The sequence below is a fragment of the Malaclemys terrapin genome, chromosome 11 (genome assembly GCF_027887155.1).
Source record: "Malaclemys terrapin pileata isolate rMalTer1 chromosome 11, rMalTer1.hap1, whole genome shotgun sequence".
In the NCBI taxonomy this organism is placed as follows: Eukaryota; Metazoa; Chordata; order Testudines; family Emydidae; genus Malaclemys; species Malaclemys terrapin.
The window spans coordinates 61,942,876-61,960,783 of record NC_071515.1 but is presented as its reverse complement, the minus strand read 5'-3'; the positions used below and the strand labels follow the sequence as shown (position 1 = coordinate 61,960,783).

Below are 17,908 nucleotides of genomic sequence, written 5' to 3'. Positions count from 1 at the left end.
TCATCTAGTCCAACCCCCTGCTCAAAGCAGGACCAATTCCCAGCTAAATCATCCCAGCCAGGGCTTTGTCAAGCCGGGCCTTAAAAACCTCCAAGGAAGGAGACTCCACCACCTCCCTAGGTAACGCATTCCAGTGTTTCACCACCCTCCTAGTGAAATAGTTTTTCCTGATATCCAACCTGGACCTCCCCCACCGCAACTTGAGACCATTGCTCCTTGTTCTGTCATCTGCCACCACTGAGAACAGCTGAGCTCCATCCTCTTTGGAACCCCCCTTCAGGTAGTTGAAGGCTGCTATCAAATCCCCCCTCATTCTTCTCTTCTGGAGACTAAACAATCCCAGTTCTCTCAGCCTCTCCTCATAAGTCATGTGCTCCAGACCCCTAATCATTTTTGTTGCCCTCTGCTGGACTCTTTCCAATTTTTCCACATCCTTCTTGTAGTGTGGGGCCCAAAACTGGACACAGTATTCCAGATGAGGCCTCACCAATGTCGAATAAAGGGGAACGATCACGTTCCTCGATCTGCTGGCAATGCCCCTACTTATACAGCCCAAAATGCCGTTAGCCTTCTTGGCAACAAGAGCACACTGTTGACTCATATCCAGCTTCTCGTCCACTGTGACCCCTAGGTCCTTTTCAGCAGAACTGCTACCTAGCCATTCGGTCCCTAGTCTGTAGCAGTGCATGGGATTCTTCCGTCCTAAGTGCAGGACTCTGCACTTGTCCTTGTTGAACCTCATCAGGTTTTTTTCTGCCCAATCCTCTAATTTGTCTATGTCCCTCTCTATCCGATCCCTACCCTCTAGTGTATCTACCACGCCTCCTAATTTAGTGTCATCTGCAAACTTGCTGAGAGTGCAGTCCACACCATCCTCCAGATCATTAATAAAGATATTAAACAAAACCGGCCCCAGGACCGACCCTTGGGGCACTCCACTTGAAACCGGCTGCCAACTAGACATGGAGCCATTGATCACTACCCGTTGAGGTAGTGATCCATGACAACCCCAAATCTTTTTCAGAGTCACTGCTTCCCGGGATAGTCTCCCCCATCTTGTAAGTATGGAGTCTTTATTCCTAGATGTATATACTTATGTTTAGCCATATTAAAACACATTATTGTTTACTTGCACCCCGCTTACCAAGTGATACATATCACTCTGTATCGGTGATCTATCATCTTCATCCACTCTCCTAATTTTTGTGTTATCTGTGAACTTAATCAGTGATATGTTTTCTTCCAGGTCATTGATAAAAATGTTAAATAGCATAGGGCCAAGAATCAATTCCTGTGGGATCTCATTAGAAACCTCCCTGTTTAATGATGATTCCCTACTTATAATTATATTTTGAGACCTATCAGTTAGCCAGTTTTTAATGTGTTAATTTTATATTCTATTTTTAATCAAAATGTTGTGTACCAAGTCAAATGTCTTGTAGAAGTCCAAGTATATTATATCCGCACTACTACTTGCATCAAACTTGTAATCGCATCAAAAAAAGATATCAAATATTCCTGTTCACCCCTTTTAAATACTAGTGCAACATTAGCTGTCTTTCAGTCTTCTGGAACTTTCCTAGTATTCCAAGATCGATTGAAAATCAACATTAGCGGTCCAGGGATGAGCTCAGACAGCTCTTTTAAAACTCTTCAATGCAAGTCATCCAGACCTGTTAATTTGAAAATGTCTAACTTTAGTAGCTGCTGTTTAACATCCTCCTGATGTACTAGTGGAATGGAAAGACTATCATCATAGAAAAGAAAATGATTGGGAATGGCAATGAGCTTGTTTTTGACTCTTATTTTAATACATTATGTCTTGTGTGCAGGAAATTCCAATCTTGTTAAAATACCGTCAAAGCTGAGGTTCATAATGTTTTACTATCAACAAGGGGGGAAAACTCTCTCTTTGGGTCAGAATCCTCTTTCCAGAAAGCTTCAGGTGGTCTTCTCCAGAACCAAGAGTTTCAAATCTGGTTAGGATGAGAGATGTGAAATGAGTTGAACACATTTTTTATTCTGGGGATCACATCATTCAACGCACTACTCTAAATATGCATTGGGCAGAAAAGCCTCCAGAGCATTTCCTTCTATGGACAGACCTAGTTAGAGGATAAATGATCAATGGTCATAAAGTTTACACAAGTGCTCTGTCATGTCCAGAGTTTATCTGTAGAATTATCCAATAAGTCAATTTTTTTTTAATTTTATGAAATACTTCTATGTTCTACTAAATAATCATGCTGGAAAGGCAATCCCAGACTGCTGGGCTGTGGCTTTAGGTTTGGCCCCAGAAACAATCATTTTGTCTCCTTCATAGACTGAGTTATACTTGGCCCTTATGACTGATAGATTCTTGCAGAGATGAAAATACCTCATGAGTGTTGAGGCTTAATTTATTAATATTTATAAAGTGCTTTGAGATCCCTAGATGAGAGATGCTACAGAAATGCAATTTTATAAAACTATATTATACAAATATAAAATTTGGAATTTTAATATTTAATGATGGAAATTGTAACTGGAGCAGTGAATCCCAGAGACTGCCGTTTAGTATTAGACCTTTTCAGTTTGGTCTTACATTACAAGGTGCTTACAAAGAGAATACCTTATCTAGACAAATGATGGCAAGTGAATAGCTAATTTCTTCAAAAATTGGACGCTTTAGGATTGTATGCGGCCTCCGGTAAATAAAGATCTTCATCAACTTCATAAAGGGAAGACTGTTTCTATCTTAGTAATTTATTTGCCTATGAGTCCATCTTAATAGGGTTGAGATTTTTCTCCTTTAAAGGACATTTTCCTTAGAATAATTAAAAAAAAAAAAAAAAAGCCAAAGGAAGAATATATGAAAGTCAAGGACTATTTTATATGTTCATTCAGTGGCCTGGATTTTTTCACTGGGTCACCACTTATGCTTATTAATTCCAGAGGCTGTGGGTGAAAGTTGAGACCAGGCCCTGAATCCTTTTAAGTCAGATTCTAGAGCTCTTGAGGACTCAGAAAGTGAGGATAAATTTTAGGATACTTTACAAGCTGGGTAACTCAGATGACTATTAACAGTGGAAGTGAACAATATATCTGTGTATGTGAACAGAGAAGCGAATGAAGAGCTCTGATGAGAGAATTGAATTTCAGTGTGGATTCTTTTAAGGCAATATGCCTAGAGTAAATATCCTCACCACTGACAGACCAAAGCACACAAAGCCTTACCTAGGGAATAAAAGCTAACCATAGATTTTTTTTTTTTCTATAACTTTCCAGGCAAGTGGGTCATACTTCATTAGACTCTTCAGCCTTTGAGGCACAGGAAGCTTTCCATCACAGTCCTGGGGAATCAGTGGTGGTAGAAGAAATGCATCCATTCAGATGGGGCATTCCTTTTTACCATTGTTAAGGCTACGATTTAGTCACGGGTATTTTTAGTAAATAGTCAGACAGTAAACAAAAATTCATGGCCTGTGACCCATCTGTCACTTTTGCTATATACCCTGACTAAAACTTGGAGGGGGGGGCTGCTCAGGGGTGCCATGGGTGCTGGGGGAGGGCAGCCCGGGTACTCGGGAGGGGGGGGGGGAACAGCGGTGCATGGCCCAGGACCCCGCTGGTGCTGGGGGAGAGGGAGGTTAGTAGGGCCGGCAGGCTCCCTACCTGGCTTCGTGCCTCATCTCTTCCTCCCCCCACCGCCCCCCCGAGCAGCAGAGTTTGGATGTGGGAGGGGGCAGGAGGTTGGAGCACAGGATGGGGTGAAGCGGGCTCTGGGTAGCGCTTACTGTGGGGGGAGGGCTCCCTGGGAGCGGCGACATCCCCTCGCTCAACTCCTAGGCAGAGGCATGGCCACACAGCTCTGTGCGCTGCCTCTGCCCAGAGCACTGGCTTCACAGCTCCCATTGGACTTCTAGTGGAGGCAGCCGTGTGCCGCAGAGCTGCCTGTCCACACTTCTGCCTAGGAGGTGAGTGAGGGGGATATCGCCGCTTCCGGGGAGCACTCCAACCCACTGCCCCCTTCCACACCCATACTCTGCTGCTGGGGGATGGGGTGCAGTGGCCCAAGACTCCCCCAGCAGTGGCCGGTGCAACTCGCTCAGGGGCTGCCTGAACTGCCCCTGAGCCAGGCGCACCAGCTGCTGCAAAAGTCATGGAGGCCACACAATCCGTGACAAATTCGCAGCCTTAACCATTGTTATAGGGCATTATTAGGAAAGAAATTTAAACAAAGTTGATTTATTAACCAAGATCTTTAAACTATTGTTGTACATTTTCTATTTGGGATAAGTGTAGAGTGAGCAATTGTCAGATGAAACTGGGTGAAATTAATGGGGATGGGAGGGAAATGGTGGTGGTGTGAAAATTCTCTTTCTACCTACTGACGTAGTTCTGACTTATAAAAGGAAGTGGAATAGCATATCATAGTGGTGGATCCAAGTTACGCTAACCCAGTTTCCTAGTGAGAAATTAACTGTTTCCTTTTTCTAAGTTAACATAAAGACAATAAAGTAGGTAACTGAAGAGCCACCAGTGTTTTTAGTTCAGATGAAGGGAAGAAAATAATTGCTTATTCATACTATACTCAGGTTTATAGTGAGTTGAGAGAGAAGATTTTTGTGTGGAAACTACAGGTTTTCAGCCAATGAATCTTTTGGAATAAGACATGAATACATGGAAGAGCAAAATATTTGTGATTAGTAATGGCAAATACTGAACTTTTAGATGTCTATAGAAAAATAGCATGTACTGTAGGTAACTTGAACAATTCAGTATTTATTGTTTTGGTTTTCAGATAATGTAGAAATTCAGCAACATTTGTTAGACCTATTCATTTTCAAATGTTGAAAATGCATAGCAATGCCATATGCAGATGTCGTCACACAAATAAATTAAAACTGGTGCTGTCACCCTCGCGGGCAGCCTCAGCAGAGATTAAACAGGTATGAAGACCAAGTTACCCTGTCACCCATAGCCTTAGTCTTTAGTTTAGATTAAATTAAAAAGGAAACTTTTGTGTTCTATTTGGGGGGGATTCAGTCTCTGACAGTGTATCCAGTTGAATAAATAAATTCCGATTTTTGTGATGGATTACATGAAAATATACTTTGCTAGCAAACCTATATTAAATTAAAAATTCTAGGTATAAATAACTATTTGCTATTATCTTAATACACTAAACTATTAAAGAAATGTAAACAACTTTTTGGTGAAATTGGGAAAGCTGGTCCCCCTTCGAACCTATTTGTTCAAGAAGTTCTTGTCATTGGTGTTGTGCTATGAAAGCTTACTTAGCATTCTCAATGTGGTTGCTTGGTGGAGTGAGTAAAAGCTGGCAATGAGGAGCCTAATTATCAACTGAGCGATTCACTATTTAAAAAATTGGCCTATACTTTATTTTTTTTAAAGACCTAGAACACTTTAATATAATCGTGAAATGGGATATGTCCTTGAGATGTATGTGCGCTATAAAATATTTAAATGCATCTACTTTCCATATCTTCTCTATACATTTTGATAAGTTTTTGTTTGAAGTGGGTTCTCTGATTCTAAGAGGATCTGAAGACCGTTATTACACTGGTTACTTTTCCATTATGAACGAACATGTTACAAAGCAATTTTCTGGTACACTTAAAATAGTTTCCATTATGACTGATCTTACTTTTCAACAGGAGAAAATTCAGATCCAGTTAACGCAGTCTTTTGAGAAAGAAGAGAAGCCCACAAAAGATGAAATGGAAAAGGAAAAATCCAGTGATAAATTGTCCAGAAAAATGTTATCAAGAGGTTTGTTATCACTCTGCTTTTAAATTATATTTTAAGTAAACTATCTATGACGTAGACTTCCATATTAATAACCCTGAGTGACTTTGATGGAATAATTACTGTAAATAATTCTGCTGTGCTGAAAGTCAAATGCATATAGTTTTTCAGCAAAGACTTCAGGCCTGATTCTTCTTTGGAACCTCACCACAAGGTCCACTTGTGCATGTGCAGTTTCTATGTGTAAACACAACATGCACAACTTTTGATGCACTAAAGTTTGCACTTGGGTGAACAGCAGATCCCCTCTCTTTAATTTTTCATGGTGGTGGTTGAGAAATGGATGAAATTTACTTGCTTCAATTTAGAGAGAGAGAAAACTGATGAGCCTAAATGTGACCTACTCTTTCAGTGTATCTGTTTGTGGACAGTGTAATTCTTTGTGTTTGGAAACCGATGCTTAAATATCATTCATTGCCAGAATCCCAATATTAAGAAGATAGTATGAGTACATAATAGGTGGAGGGAAAATTCACTGAGGAAATAATTTGATTTTAACCTTCTAAGGTGTAATTGAAAACTTACCTCACTTTTAAAAATAAGGGGGGGGAAAAATCTCTTATTAGGGCTGGGGGGAGGGAATCTATTTCAGGAGGTACCATCTCTTGGGGTGCTTCCCAGTTTGCAGGAGAGAGTGCATGCTAAAGCAGACATACTTCCCTCCCTGATGCAGGGAGAGATGAAGATGGTGGGGCTGTTGCCTGCCCTTATCCCCACATACCTTTTGGGATAGTTGATTCTAAAGAGGCTGTACGAGGGAGCAGTCCTTGTGCACCCAGGAATTTGGGGGCTGAGATTATGCCTTGGCTTTATATGGGAGAAGCAAATGGGGGAGGAGGAGTACCATTGTACTACTCTTTTCCCCATGTTCATGAGAAGCCAGTATTCTTACAGAAATTTGTAACTGCTTTTTGAGAGGTCCCTAAAAGGAAAAAGACTTCTAAATTCTTCAGAATGAAGATGGGAGTGGCTCAATAGCAGGAGTAAAAACATCCTGAACATTGACAGTGTTGTGGACTAGTTTGCTAAGGACAAGCTATTCTTTTCAATTTACCAAAAACTTAGAGGATAACTGAGATAGCAGATATGCAAAAATAATACAAATTTCTTCCTGTCCCTGGTGCACAACACTTTATTAAATGGCAAAACTTTGAGTATATATGTTAGCTGATGGATGATCCTGAGGTTTTAAGTCAGCTTTTGTTCAAATAAATTACCCCCAAACACTTATCCAGACATCTTGAATCAAATAAATTGTGCTGCAGTGCCATAAAACCAGTATTTTTTTTAAATGAAATTTCTAGTACTTATATTTACCATGTACTTCAAACCCATAGCAGCCTTTCTTGTCATTTCACTGCCTCTTTTCCTTGTTGGAAATCAGAAGTTCACATAAATTAAAATAGTTGTGATACAGGAATTAAGTGAGGTGGTTTTTGTTTTGTTTTTTTGTCCTCAAATCTTGAAATCAAGTTTTGGGTGGGGAAAGCCACACTATGATGTTCTTTTAACCTAACCAGGATGTTCATCGTTTAATGTTCCCTAAACAAATCATGAAAGAAATTATTCTCTTCAAAATGATGATGGGGAATTAAAGGCAGAGTAATAGACTTGAAACAGTTGCCTATCTCTACTATTCTATCTTGTTACATGTCACTTAGTAGTTTAAGCACTTTAACTTGTAAAGTGTGCTGAAAATAGAAACTTGCCTAATGTTAGAGTTCGGTTACCCATTGATGATGCTAAATTGTTATAGTTTAAAAACTGATAATTACACAATTTTACCAAAATTACTAAAATAAAGTGCACATAATTTTTCAGCTTTATAAATGTTTTACCAGGAATGCTCCTGGAAATTTGGCATCTTGTTTTCAAGAGCAATTGAGAGCAGGCTGGATTAAGGCAATCCAGGACTGACCAGCAGGGGCAGCTGGAGCCTAGGCACAAGTCTCTGCTATTTTTCACTTGGAAATGAGTTGGAGCTTCAGCATATCTTTTTAAGAAGAGAGCCCTAAGAATTAGAACACTAGGAGGTGCTCAGATATTGCAGTAATGGGTGCCAATACATAGTTCAAAGGTAGATAAAATTTCTTTGTGCATCGCCTATTCTGAGCCACAAAGCATAGGCACCCAAGCTAATAGGGGTTGAAAGCCGCAGGAACCAGAAGAGGCACTACGTAACCTGAAATGTTTGCTCTCATGAGGAGATATTTGGAAGTTGTTGAAGAGAAGTCACAGAAGGCGTCTCTTAAATGTGTAATTCCACTGAAGGAAAGGTACACCGAATGGGAGCTCGTAGCAATACATGATAAATCATGCATCACAAAGGTTAGACTTGTACTTTTTAAAGTATTACATGTCACCTAGAGTAAATCTATAATGCTTGAAAATATGCAGTTACCTCTGTTAACTGACAAAAGTAGTAATAAAACCTACGATTCCACATTGGATATGCAAAATGAGACTTTGTTGCTTGTATGTCTTTTCCTTCTCTACTATAGAGACAAGGTGGGTCTTTCATTGGACCAACTTCTGTTGGTGAAATAAACAAGCTTTTGAGCTACACAGAGCTCTTCTTAGCTATTGTGAGGCTGAGTTTACCGAGTTAAGAATGGTATCTGTTGATCAGCTAATGCGCAATATATGCATCTAAATCTTAGATTTGCCAGATTCCGAGTTTTAGTTATTCATTCATTTATATGAACAGCACCTTAAAAATGTAATAAGAACCATGTGTTCAAAGATTAAGCACATGATCTTTTCAATAACATCATGTTATGTTTTTTATAGATTCCAGCCAAGAATACACAGATTCAACTGGCATAGATCTACATGAATTTTTAGTAAATACACTAAAAAACAATCCCAGGTAAATTAAATTAAAATGTTTTGAATTAACTTAATTTTTCTATCTCTTTTTAGTTTTTAATTAATCTGCTGCATGTTGAGAGCTTTCACTAGAAACACCTTAGCTTGCAAAGGTCTTAAACGTGATCTTGTATAGTTGATGTGGAGTGTTTAAACATTTTAAAACGCTGGCTCCCCTGTACCCTAACTGACCTGGGCCCTACACTTATCCGTGTTATGAGTTCAATAGGACTACTCATGTTTACAAATTTACTGATAAGTGTTTGCAGGATCAGCATCTTTGTGTAATATTTTTACTTGGCTATGCAAAAATATGGTACGTTGCAATAACTAATTTGGTGTTGAATAGCAGGTCCTGAGGTTTGTTCTTTTTTTCAATATGTAACACCCCTTCAGATGTAGTTATAGTAAGAAAAGCATCTCTCAGACTCACTCATTGGTGTTGTCAATATGGGCCAAACCCTGCCTCAAGTTATATGGGTGTAAATTCCAATGACTTTAGAGGGAGCTTTATCTGTGGAACCGAGAGGAGGAATGTGTCCCTTTGTGTCTACAAAATGTGTGTGCTGAGTTTACAACCCCACCTCTTCTTCTTATCAATGCCACATAACTAATATAGCTACTCTTCTTTTTTTTTTTTTTCTGCTTTTGCACATCAAGAAACAAATCCTTCCTTAATCTCTTTGGACCTCCAGGGTCTCTCTGGCGACAGATTTGACCTGATTCTACTGTGCAGGGGTGAGCAGGATTTAGGGGTACCAACAAAACTATTTGAGATACAGGGAGGATTTGGGCAACAGGGTCTACTGCACATCTTCTGGTTCTTTCTCATAAGTAAGAAGAGGTCTCAGGGCCCAGAAGAGACATCCTAGGCAAAATCAGCTTTGCTATCACTCTTCAATCTGTTGGAGGATACTGTAGTGCATAACCAACACATTGAGTCTGGTATTTAACATCTTCAGTTTCATATAATTGTAAAATTTATACAATGTTTCTGAAAACATTTTTTAAAAAATTTAAATGTCAGGGTTTGATTTTTCTACTCTTCTTTTCAAACTGTCAAACATGCTCCCTTTTTGTGGACTTCTGTCTTATCTAACTTGTACAAAGTCCATCCCCAGGGTACGTGAGCTCCAAATTCATGGGTCTGGTTATTACTGGGATAAGAATACTGCTGTAACTATGACTGGCTTGATTGGTGTGGATAATGTTTTTTCCGCCTGAGAACCATGTAAGCCAAGCTGTATAATACAGCCATGTTTCAGTAGTTTTTATCGTGATGCTGATCCAAATGATATAAGGGCCACAGTTTTCACTGAAACACTTGTTTTGTACTGTTTCTCTTTTAAAGCTACACTAGCTGTGTTAGTGACTGATTTTATATTTGTAAATGAAAAAGTTTAGTTAATCATGAGCAGTTGTGAGTTTAGAAAACATTTAAGATACTGCTGCTGAGATGGACTTTTTCTCCTCCCTCTCCACCAAAAACAGTTTTTTAACCATCCTTTCCAGTTTAGGTAACTTTTTAAAGTTACAATCCTAAGTATCTAACAAGAATCAAGAAGTGAATACAACAAACTGGAGGGGAGTACAAGGAAACAATGAAATAGTACTGGTCAGCATGAGAGACAGTAGTCTCAGTGCATGAGCTGCCTAGCTGTTGTCACGACTTGAAGCTGTTGTCAAGGCAAATGAAGACTGGAAAGGTTGTGCAAATTTGTAACCATGAGAGTAATTAACCATTAGAACAAAGGGAATGTGATAGCTGGGGATGGATAGCTTCTCTATCACTTTAAGTCTTTAAATTAAGATTGGGTATTTTTCAAAAAGACATGCTGGCTCAACCAGAAGTTAAGGGCTTGATGCAGGAGTTACGGGGTGAAATTTTGTGGCCTGGATTTTGCAGGGGATTGGACTAAATGATTGTAATTATTTCTTTTGGTCTTAAAATCTAAGCATCCGTGAAATTTTTAACATTAGTTGAATTTAGTGCTGCTGAAAGATGACAGGTTACATGAAAATGTAGTACTGGCAGCAGCAGGTCAAGCCTCCCCTTGCTCCTCCATCAGTTTGTCTCAGTCTTGACCTGGATGAATTGCTTCTAGGGCTGAAAGTTCAGTAAATTTTCCATTCCCATTAATTCCTTGGTGCCTTTACTGAGGCTTCAAATAAAAGTTCTAATTAATGCCAATTGTATTCATAATTGTGGTAATGGGGACACGAAGAACTGTATTGAAACGCACGTTATTTAAGTTACAAGCAGCCATCAGATGGTAACTACTTTCACTACCTGCCTGGGCCATATTTGAAAAAAAGATGAAAATGAAGTATTTTATCTTTTATTCATGGATTTATGTTCGTAGTTATGAATTTGAAGAAGAAATTGAGAATGAAGATCTGCAGTTGACAAAAATAATAAAATGGGACTCTTACATATTCTCATTAAAGAATGTTTTATAATCATATTTTAAAAACTCTTCATGTGTTATCTATAGGGAGCTATGAAAAGGGCAAAGAAATTCAAGTGTGTATATATATTTTGTGACATATTGCCTTGTTTTATTTTGGTCCTGTATAGAAGACGCCAGAGTCTAAGTTACAGGGAGAAATTGCAAGTTTTGGATGGTCAGTGTTTTCAATGTTATGGGCTGGATGGAAATTTTGGGGCACCTTGGCGAGCCACGTGCAGAAATATAGTTCTAGATTCTAGAATCAGATAACCTTTTAGAATTTAGCCATTAAGGCATTAATGGGGTTAAGAAGTATATAGTTCAATTATATAAGAGAATAGCACCCCTCTTACTTGAACTTGAATGACATATCAAGGCAAGGACACTCCCAGAAATTTTTCTAATGGTATGCATTTCCCTCCCCTTCCTACCTCAGGGAAGAGACAGGCAGTTTGCCCTACTGTGGTCAGTGTGTTTGCTGAGACCCTTTGGCCTGTGCAGGAGTGAAGAGTTCCCCCCCACACACTTTGGAGTAGGGGGTGCCAGCTGCACTGACCATAGGAGAGGCAGAGACAGGGGACCAGCCCCCATTCCCTTTCCCACCTCCCATCCCCGCCGCCTTCTTGGCCTGTTCAGAGGCTGCAGAGACCCAGCAACTGCTGATACCTCTCCTGGCCATGCCCAAGACAGCAGTGTGAACAGCCCCATGGCCAGTGACCCATCTCCTGCACAGGAGGTAACTGTCTTTTGCGCCATGCCCATTTGGGAGTCCTGCTTACCCATATCAACCAGCAGGGACCACGATTGTAGTGATTTGAAGCCATTTTATTCTTTTCATTTGATCACATCATCTCAATGACTGTTCTTTTTGCTGACTCTCATGAGAAGAGAGAAATTGAGAGGACTCTTTGTATTCTGGTTTCTTACAAGACAGAACAATTCTACTCTAAAAATCCACACACACACTAGCAAATTAGATACCTTGTGGTCCTCCTGGTAAACTGCCATCATTGCCTGGTCGTTAGGGGAACGGATGTTATCTGTGCATGTTTAAAAATCATATATTTGCAATTCTGGAGTGTTTCCTATATGAGTGTTGTATTTTATTTTCAGGGACAGAATGATGCTGCTGAAATTAGAACAGGAAATTTTAGATTTCATTGGTAATAACGAGTAAGTGCTGCAATTTTAACAAAAAAATTATTCAAAAGTATTTTTGTTGTTTCGTAAAATGAATACTTTTCTCTTCCAGAATTCCACGCAAAAAGTTTCCCCCCATGACATCTTACCATAGAATGCTGTTGCACAGAGTAGCTGCTTACTTTGGATTGGAACATAATGTGGACCAGAGTGGGAAGTCAGTGATAATAAACAAAACTAGCAATACGAGAATGTAAGTTGTCATAATTTTGAAATAATTCTTCGAATTTTGGTGCATGGATTTACTCTCAAGGCCAATTGACAATGATACCAAATCTGCAGCCTCAGGAGTCAATCAACACTTGGGAGCCCACTTTTCCGAGGATGGGCGCCAGTGAGATCTATCTTGTTCATTTGGTGCTATGTGATGTGGAATATGAAAGTCCATATTAAAGGTGTCACGTTAATAAGATCCTTAGCTGTTGGTGAGATCAGAGTATGTATTGCAGCCCTGGATGGGTCACATCACAGGCTCTGTCTTTGTATTTAAAAAAAAAAATCCCATTAATTCTGTAACTATTCAGAAACACACACCACTACTTCTAGATACATTCCTTTTTGCTTCCCTGTGGGAATAAGCGGTGGCCCCTGAACTAGAATGATAGGACAGCTTGTGGCAAGTGGAGTGATAAGGGGTCTCACTGAATTTAGGTTTCTATCATGTGGAGGCCCACTTGATGGGGGAGTGGGGTTTGGAAGGTCTTCAGCATTGCTTGAACCGGCTTTGTTTACTTTACCATTTGCATTTTTAATTATAACTTTTAAGGTAAAAATTGTATATATATTGTCAGTTTTTTCTCTCTAAATGTTCTTGAATTTGATTAAAATTTTTAGTGTTTTGATTGTGTTCAGAATTTAAGAATCGAGGTTTAAAGAACAATTGGACAACTTTGAAAACAGCTTTCAGTAATAATATCTTAAATGTATATATTAACTTTCATCCCAATGTTAAGTAATTAATAGATATGGCTGGGTGGAAGGTAGAAACCAAATTGACAATCACAGCTATACAACTGTGGGGGTTGGGACATTCTTGCCAAGGACACAGGGCAAACCCCTATTACATAAGGAGACATGGGTGTGACATTCCCCGGTGTTATCTGGATCAGAATCTGCTCTGTCACTCCAATCCTCGACTCTGGGAGCCAGCCTTACCCTGCTCTGCTGTGAGAACCCCTACTACCAGGCTGTTCACGCACAGCCTATAGCATGTAAGCTGCTCCCAGTTACATGAGTGAGCACTTTTGGCCAGCCGCTGTTTGGATTGTGCAACCGAATGACACTAGCCAATATCTCCGGTCCCAGACATAACCCTAGGAACCTCCGTCTTGCAGTGTCCAGTTATGCCCATTGGATGCTGCAAGCTTATATGAGTTTATCAATTTAACAAAGAAATTGATATGTACCAGGCTTGTTATCCCAAGGCGAATCTCTTGACACGCTTCAAACCAAACACACTCCTTCAGGTAGAATAAATAAACAAATGTATTAACTACCAAAAGAGAGATTTTAAGCGATTATAAGTCAAAGTACAACAAATCAGATTTGGTCAAACGAAATAAAAGCAAAACGCATTCTAAGCTGATCTTAAGACTTTCAGTGCCCTTACAAACTTAGATGCTTCTCACCATAGGCTGGCTGGCTGCCCTTCAGCCAGGCTCTCCCCTTTGATCAGCGCGTCAGTCACTTGGTGGTGGTGTCTGTAGATGGAGGTGGAAGAGAGAGGAAGAGTATGGCAAATGTCTCTCCCTTTTATCATGTTCTTTCTTCCCTCTTGGCTTTGCCCCTGTCCCCCCTTCAGGGTCAGGTGAGCATTACCTCATCGTAGTCCCAGACTGACCAAGGGAAGGGGGGTGACTCACTCGAGAGTCCAACAGATCCTTTGTTGCTGCCTAGGCCAGTGTCCTTTGTTCCTGTGAGGCTGGGCTGGGTTTGTCCCATACATGCCCTGATGAGGTGTGAACTGCCCCTCTGCTCCTGGAGAGTTTTGCCTGGGCTTGTTTTAAGCCATGAGGACACATTTTCAGCCTCATAATTATATACATGAAATTACAACCTATAACATTACTATAACAACAATGATCAGTGCATCATAAGCCTTCCAAAGACACCTGACATGACAAACTTTGCACTGGATGCTACACAATCCTATTAAATGGATGAACATCGGGGTTCAGGGTGTTCCTCTGAAATACAGAGTGTCACAGTGGGATCATGAGATTTTCAATATCCACACACAGTATAGGTTTCATCCAAAAGACCTGTTTGTCTTCTACACATACTTCTGCGCATGTGCACACACAGCCTGTGTAAGAAAGATGAAGTCTGATTTAACCCTGCTGATACATTAAACTCTCTAGCTCTAGCAAGTCTAGGCCCATTTGAAACCCAAGATTTACAACACAAAGCTATTCTCTCTGAACCATTCTGCTAATACATTTTTTTGTACTTTTTGGTTATTTTTATTACTCAGTATATTTGCATGAAACAGGATCTTTGAGAGAGGCATGTTCTAGTGGTTTGGACACAAATCTAGGATCTGGGAGGGCCTGAGTTCTAATCCCAGTGCTAACATGGCGATTTTGGGGCCACAAAATAATCTAATCCATTTACCTCAATTTTGTAATCTATAAAATGGGACTAGTAACACTCTGACGGGCATTAGGTTTAACCAATAAATGTTTGTAGGGTACTTTGAAGATGGAAAGTGTATATATATAAATTTTGAGGTACTAAATATTTTTACTATTCAAATCCATTTGGTTTTGCTATAAATTCCCTACCTGAAGTTATACTTCCATATTTCTCAAATAAGGCATTTCCATGCCCACAAAGTCTGATGTCTCAGACCAAGGATTATGATTACTTGAAGTGGGGAATAAATAGCAGTAGCAGAAGAACTCTTAATTGCAAACTGGAATGTTTCTTTTTAAAAACAAAACCACCACCCAGCAATCTTGGAAGCCCTAATAAATGCAATTACTAATTAGCAGGCATTTCATCTAACCTATAGACAGTAGGATGATTTTTTTTAAGGTTTTCAGTATTCTTATTTTAAATCACTTGGGATATAAAATAAGAATTTAGAAAGAAAATCTTGGAGATCTGCTCCATATTGAATAAAACCAAACTTACCTTTTCCTCATAGGCAGATTCCCCGCTCCAGCGTCGATCAGTGGTGTTACTGATATCAACAACCCAGTCCACACTGGGACGTCTCAGTGGAGTGGGAAGTTGGTGATTGCAGGGCAGTAAATTCAGGGACCTTTAAAAGAAAGAGGTAAGACAGTCTAAAGGTTCTCTGAAACGCCTGCTAATTATGTTTGGGCATCCAGCAACCATTTAGTTAGGTTTGGTTAAAAGTACTGCAGTTCACATTATAAAGAAAAAAAATCCTGCTTTTATACAAATGCTCTGAGTAATAACTTAAAAAAAAAAAAAACCCAAATACAGACTAATATATTATATAGTATATATGTTATACTCTTCAATAGCCAAATTCCTTCCAGTTTTCTGAGAACTGATCATGCGACTGTAAATAATTTAGCATAACTGCCATTGTTGTCAGTAGTTTTTGGTATCTAACAGTAGTTTGGAGAGGGTCTCATGATCCATTCAGAAGGTAGTTGGATTTAAAAAAAAAAAAACAAAAACTCCTCATGAACTCTAGCTTCCTGCATTCTTGCAAGACTTCTGCTTGCATGCATGACTGCATTCTTCCTCCTTCTGCCTTTTTCTATTTTTTATTTTAATAGTTTAATTTGTTTTCCATCACTCCCATCTCCTGATGTTCTTATTTCCCTTGAAATAAGTTGTGGTTGTTTAAACAGTGGACACTTATCATTCAGCCTCATGCATGTCCTAAATTCCCTTGCATTGCTACAACTATGGATTATGAGAAACTTATGAGTCCTCAGTGAAACCTACTTGCTTGCTACTTTCATTGGGAATTGAAAACATGCTTCGAAGGAATAGGTCTGTTTTAGAAAGGTTTTGTAGGCCTCATGGCAGCAAGAGTTGTCAGGTTACAGAAACATTTTATACTTTTTGGTATTTTTTCAGTTTGCAAGTCAACAGCTTATTACGAAATCCAACACTCCGGTCAAATTGTAATATTTTATATGTTATATTTTAATAGACTGTTTCTCTAACTATTTCACTTGGTGTCAGTGTCTCTTTTATATTGATATACAATATATGGATTTATATATTTATAAAATTATTCGTTTGACTGAAATGTAACTTTTTTTCCTAATCACTTTCCTTAGACCTGATCAAAAGTTTTGTGAGCATATAAAGGATGAGAAATGTGAAGATTTTCAGAAACGGTACATCCTTAAAAGAGATAATTCTAGTTTAGACAAAGATGATAACCAGGTAAATGTATGGAATTTTAATTTTTTCATATTGATGCCTTGTCTATAAATTCATGCTATTTTCTTGTAGAAATTGGTATTTTATCTAATCACTTATTTAATTTAATTTAGATGCGAATACGCTTAAAAGATGACAGAAGAAGCAAATCTATAGAAGAACGAGAAGAAGAGTACCAGAGAGCTAGAGAACGAATATTTGCACAAGATGTAGGTATTAAATCAAAAGGAAATCTCACTGCATCTTTCTCTTGGGAAATTTTTTTCAGTCTGACAATTTCATACATACAGGTACCCATAGTTCATATTTTAAAGGATTTTTCTTCTTGATGTAGGTTTTCATCTATATACAATAAAAAAAAAATTAGTTAACAGTTCTGATGGTTTTGATGATCGTTATGATAATGTCTGAGCAAGTAAAATATCCAACTCACTTTGCCAGGGCAGCATTAACTCTGCAGTGCTAACTGGAATTCAGCCTTGTTTGTCAGTAAAATAAGCATAAATAAAAAACATACAGGAAGGACATCTGTTTTAAGGTACCTTTTTACATAATTGCCTTTTTGCGTTATCTGCACAAAAAAAACAGATTCTCATTCTAAAATGCGGAGAATCTTTTGGTAGACTAGTTTTGCTGCACCTGTATATATTGAAAAGTATTTTCTACTTTGTCCAACAGCAAAAGAGAACAAACTTTTAACAGATTATTCTGACTTCTACAGTACTTACCAGAACATTTACATTTTTCTTATTTTAATTTGTATATTTTTCTTGTCCTCTGTATTATTCCTTTAGGAAGCACTTAACCAAAACTAAGAAGAAATCGTTCACCCCAGAATGTTCAGAAGTAATGGTTCTTCAAGTGCCTGTCCAAATATATTACTGTTGGTGTGCTTGTGCCATACACTTAAGTTTGGATTCTTTTGGCCAACAGTGTATTTGGGCTGTGTCTGCACCCTGAGTGTCCTCTTCCCTCCCACCTGAGAGGGTAAAGGGCGAGTTGATTCCAACTGCCTCTCAATTCCTTTTGACCGCCCAAAGCAATGTTTCAGAACTTTGGCAGTGTGTGTGTGAGCCTCTCAGTCACTGTGCAGTCCCTTTCTATTGTTTGTATGTAAATAAGAATGCCTTAGATAGATAATTGTTAGGCTTACATTTTTTTACATATTGTTTCCTTGCCTTTGGATTCACTTGAATAGTCATTAA

The 17,908-nt window shown here is 38.9% G+C and overlaps 1 protein-coding gene across 9 annotated transcripts in view; it reads left to right on the top strand.

Annotated features, from left to right (window-relative positions):
- R3HDM1 (R3H domain containing 1) overlaps positions 1-17,908 on the top strand; it is a 147,233-nt gene that overhangs the window by 64,207 nt on the left and 65,118 nt on the right. For all 9 annotated transcript variants that reach the window (XM_054043864.1, XM_054043865.1, XM_054043869.1 and 6 more), the window contains 6 exons: positions 5,661-5,775; positions 8,602-8,680; positions 12,243-12,302; positions 12,382-12,522; positions 16,598-16,706; positions 16,817-16,912. In XM_054043864.1, the coding sequence (XP_053899839.1) occupies positions 5,661-5,775; positions 8,602-8,680; positions 12,243-12,302; positions 12,382-12,522; positions 16,598-16,706; positions 16,817-16,912 (600 nt within the window). The remainder of the gene's footprint in view (positions 1-5,660; positions 5,776-8,601; positions 8,681-12,242; positions 12,303-12,381; positions 12,523-16,597; positions 16,707-16,816; positions 16,913-17,908) is intronic.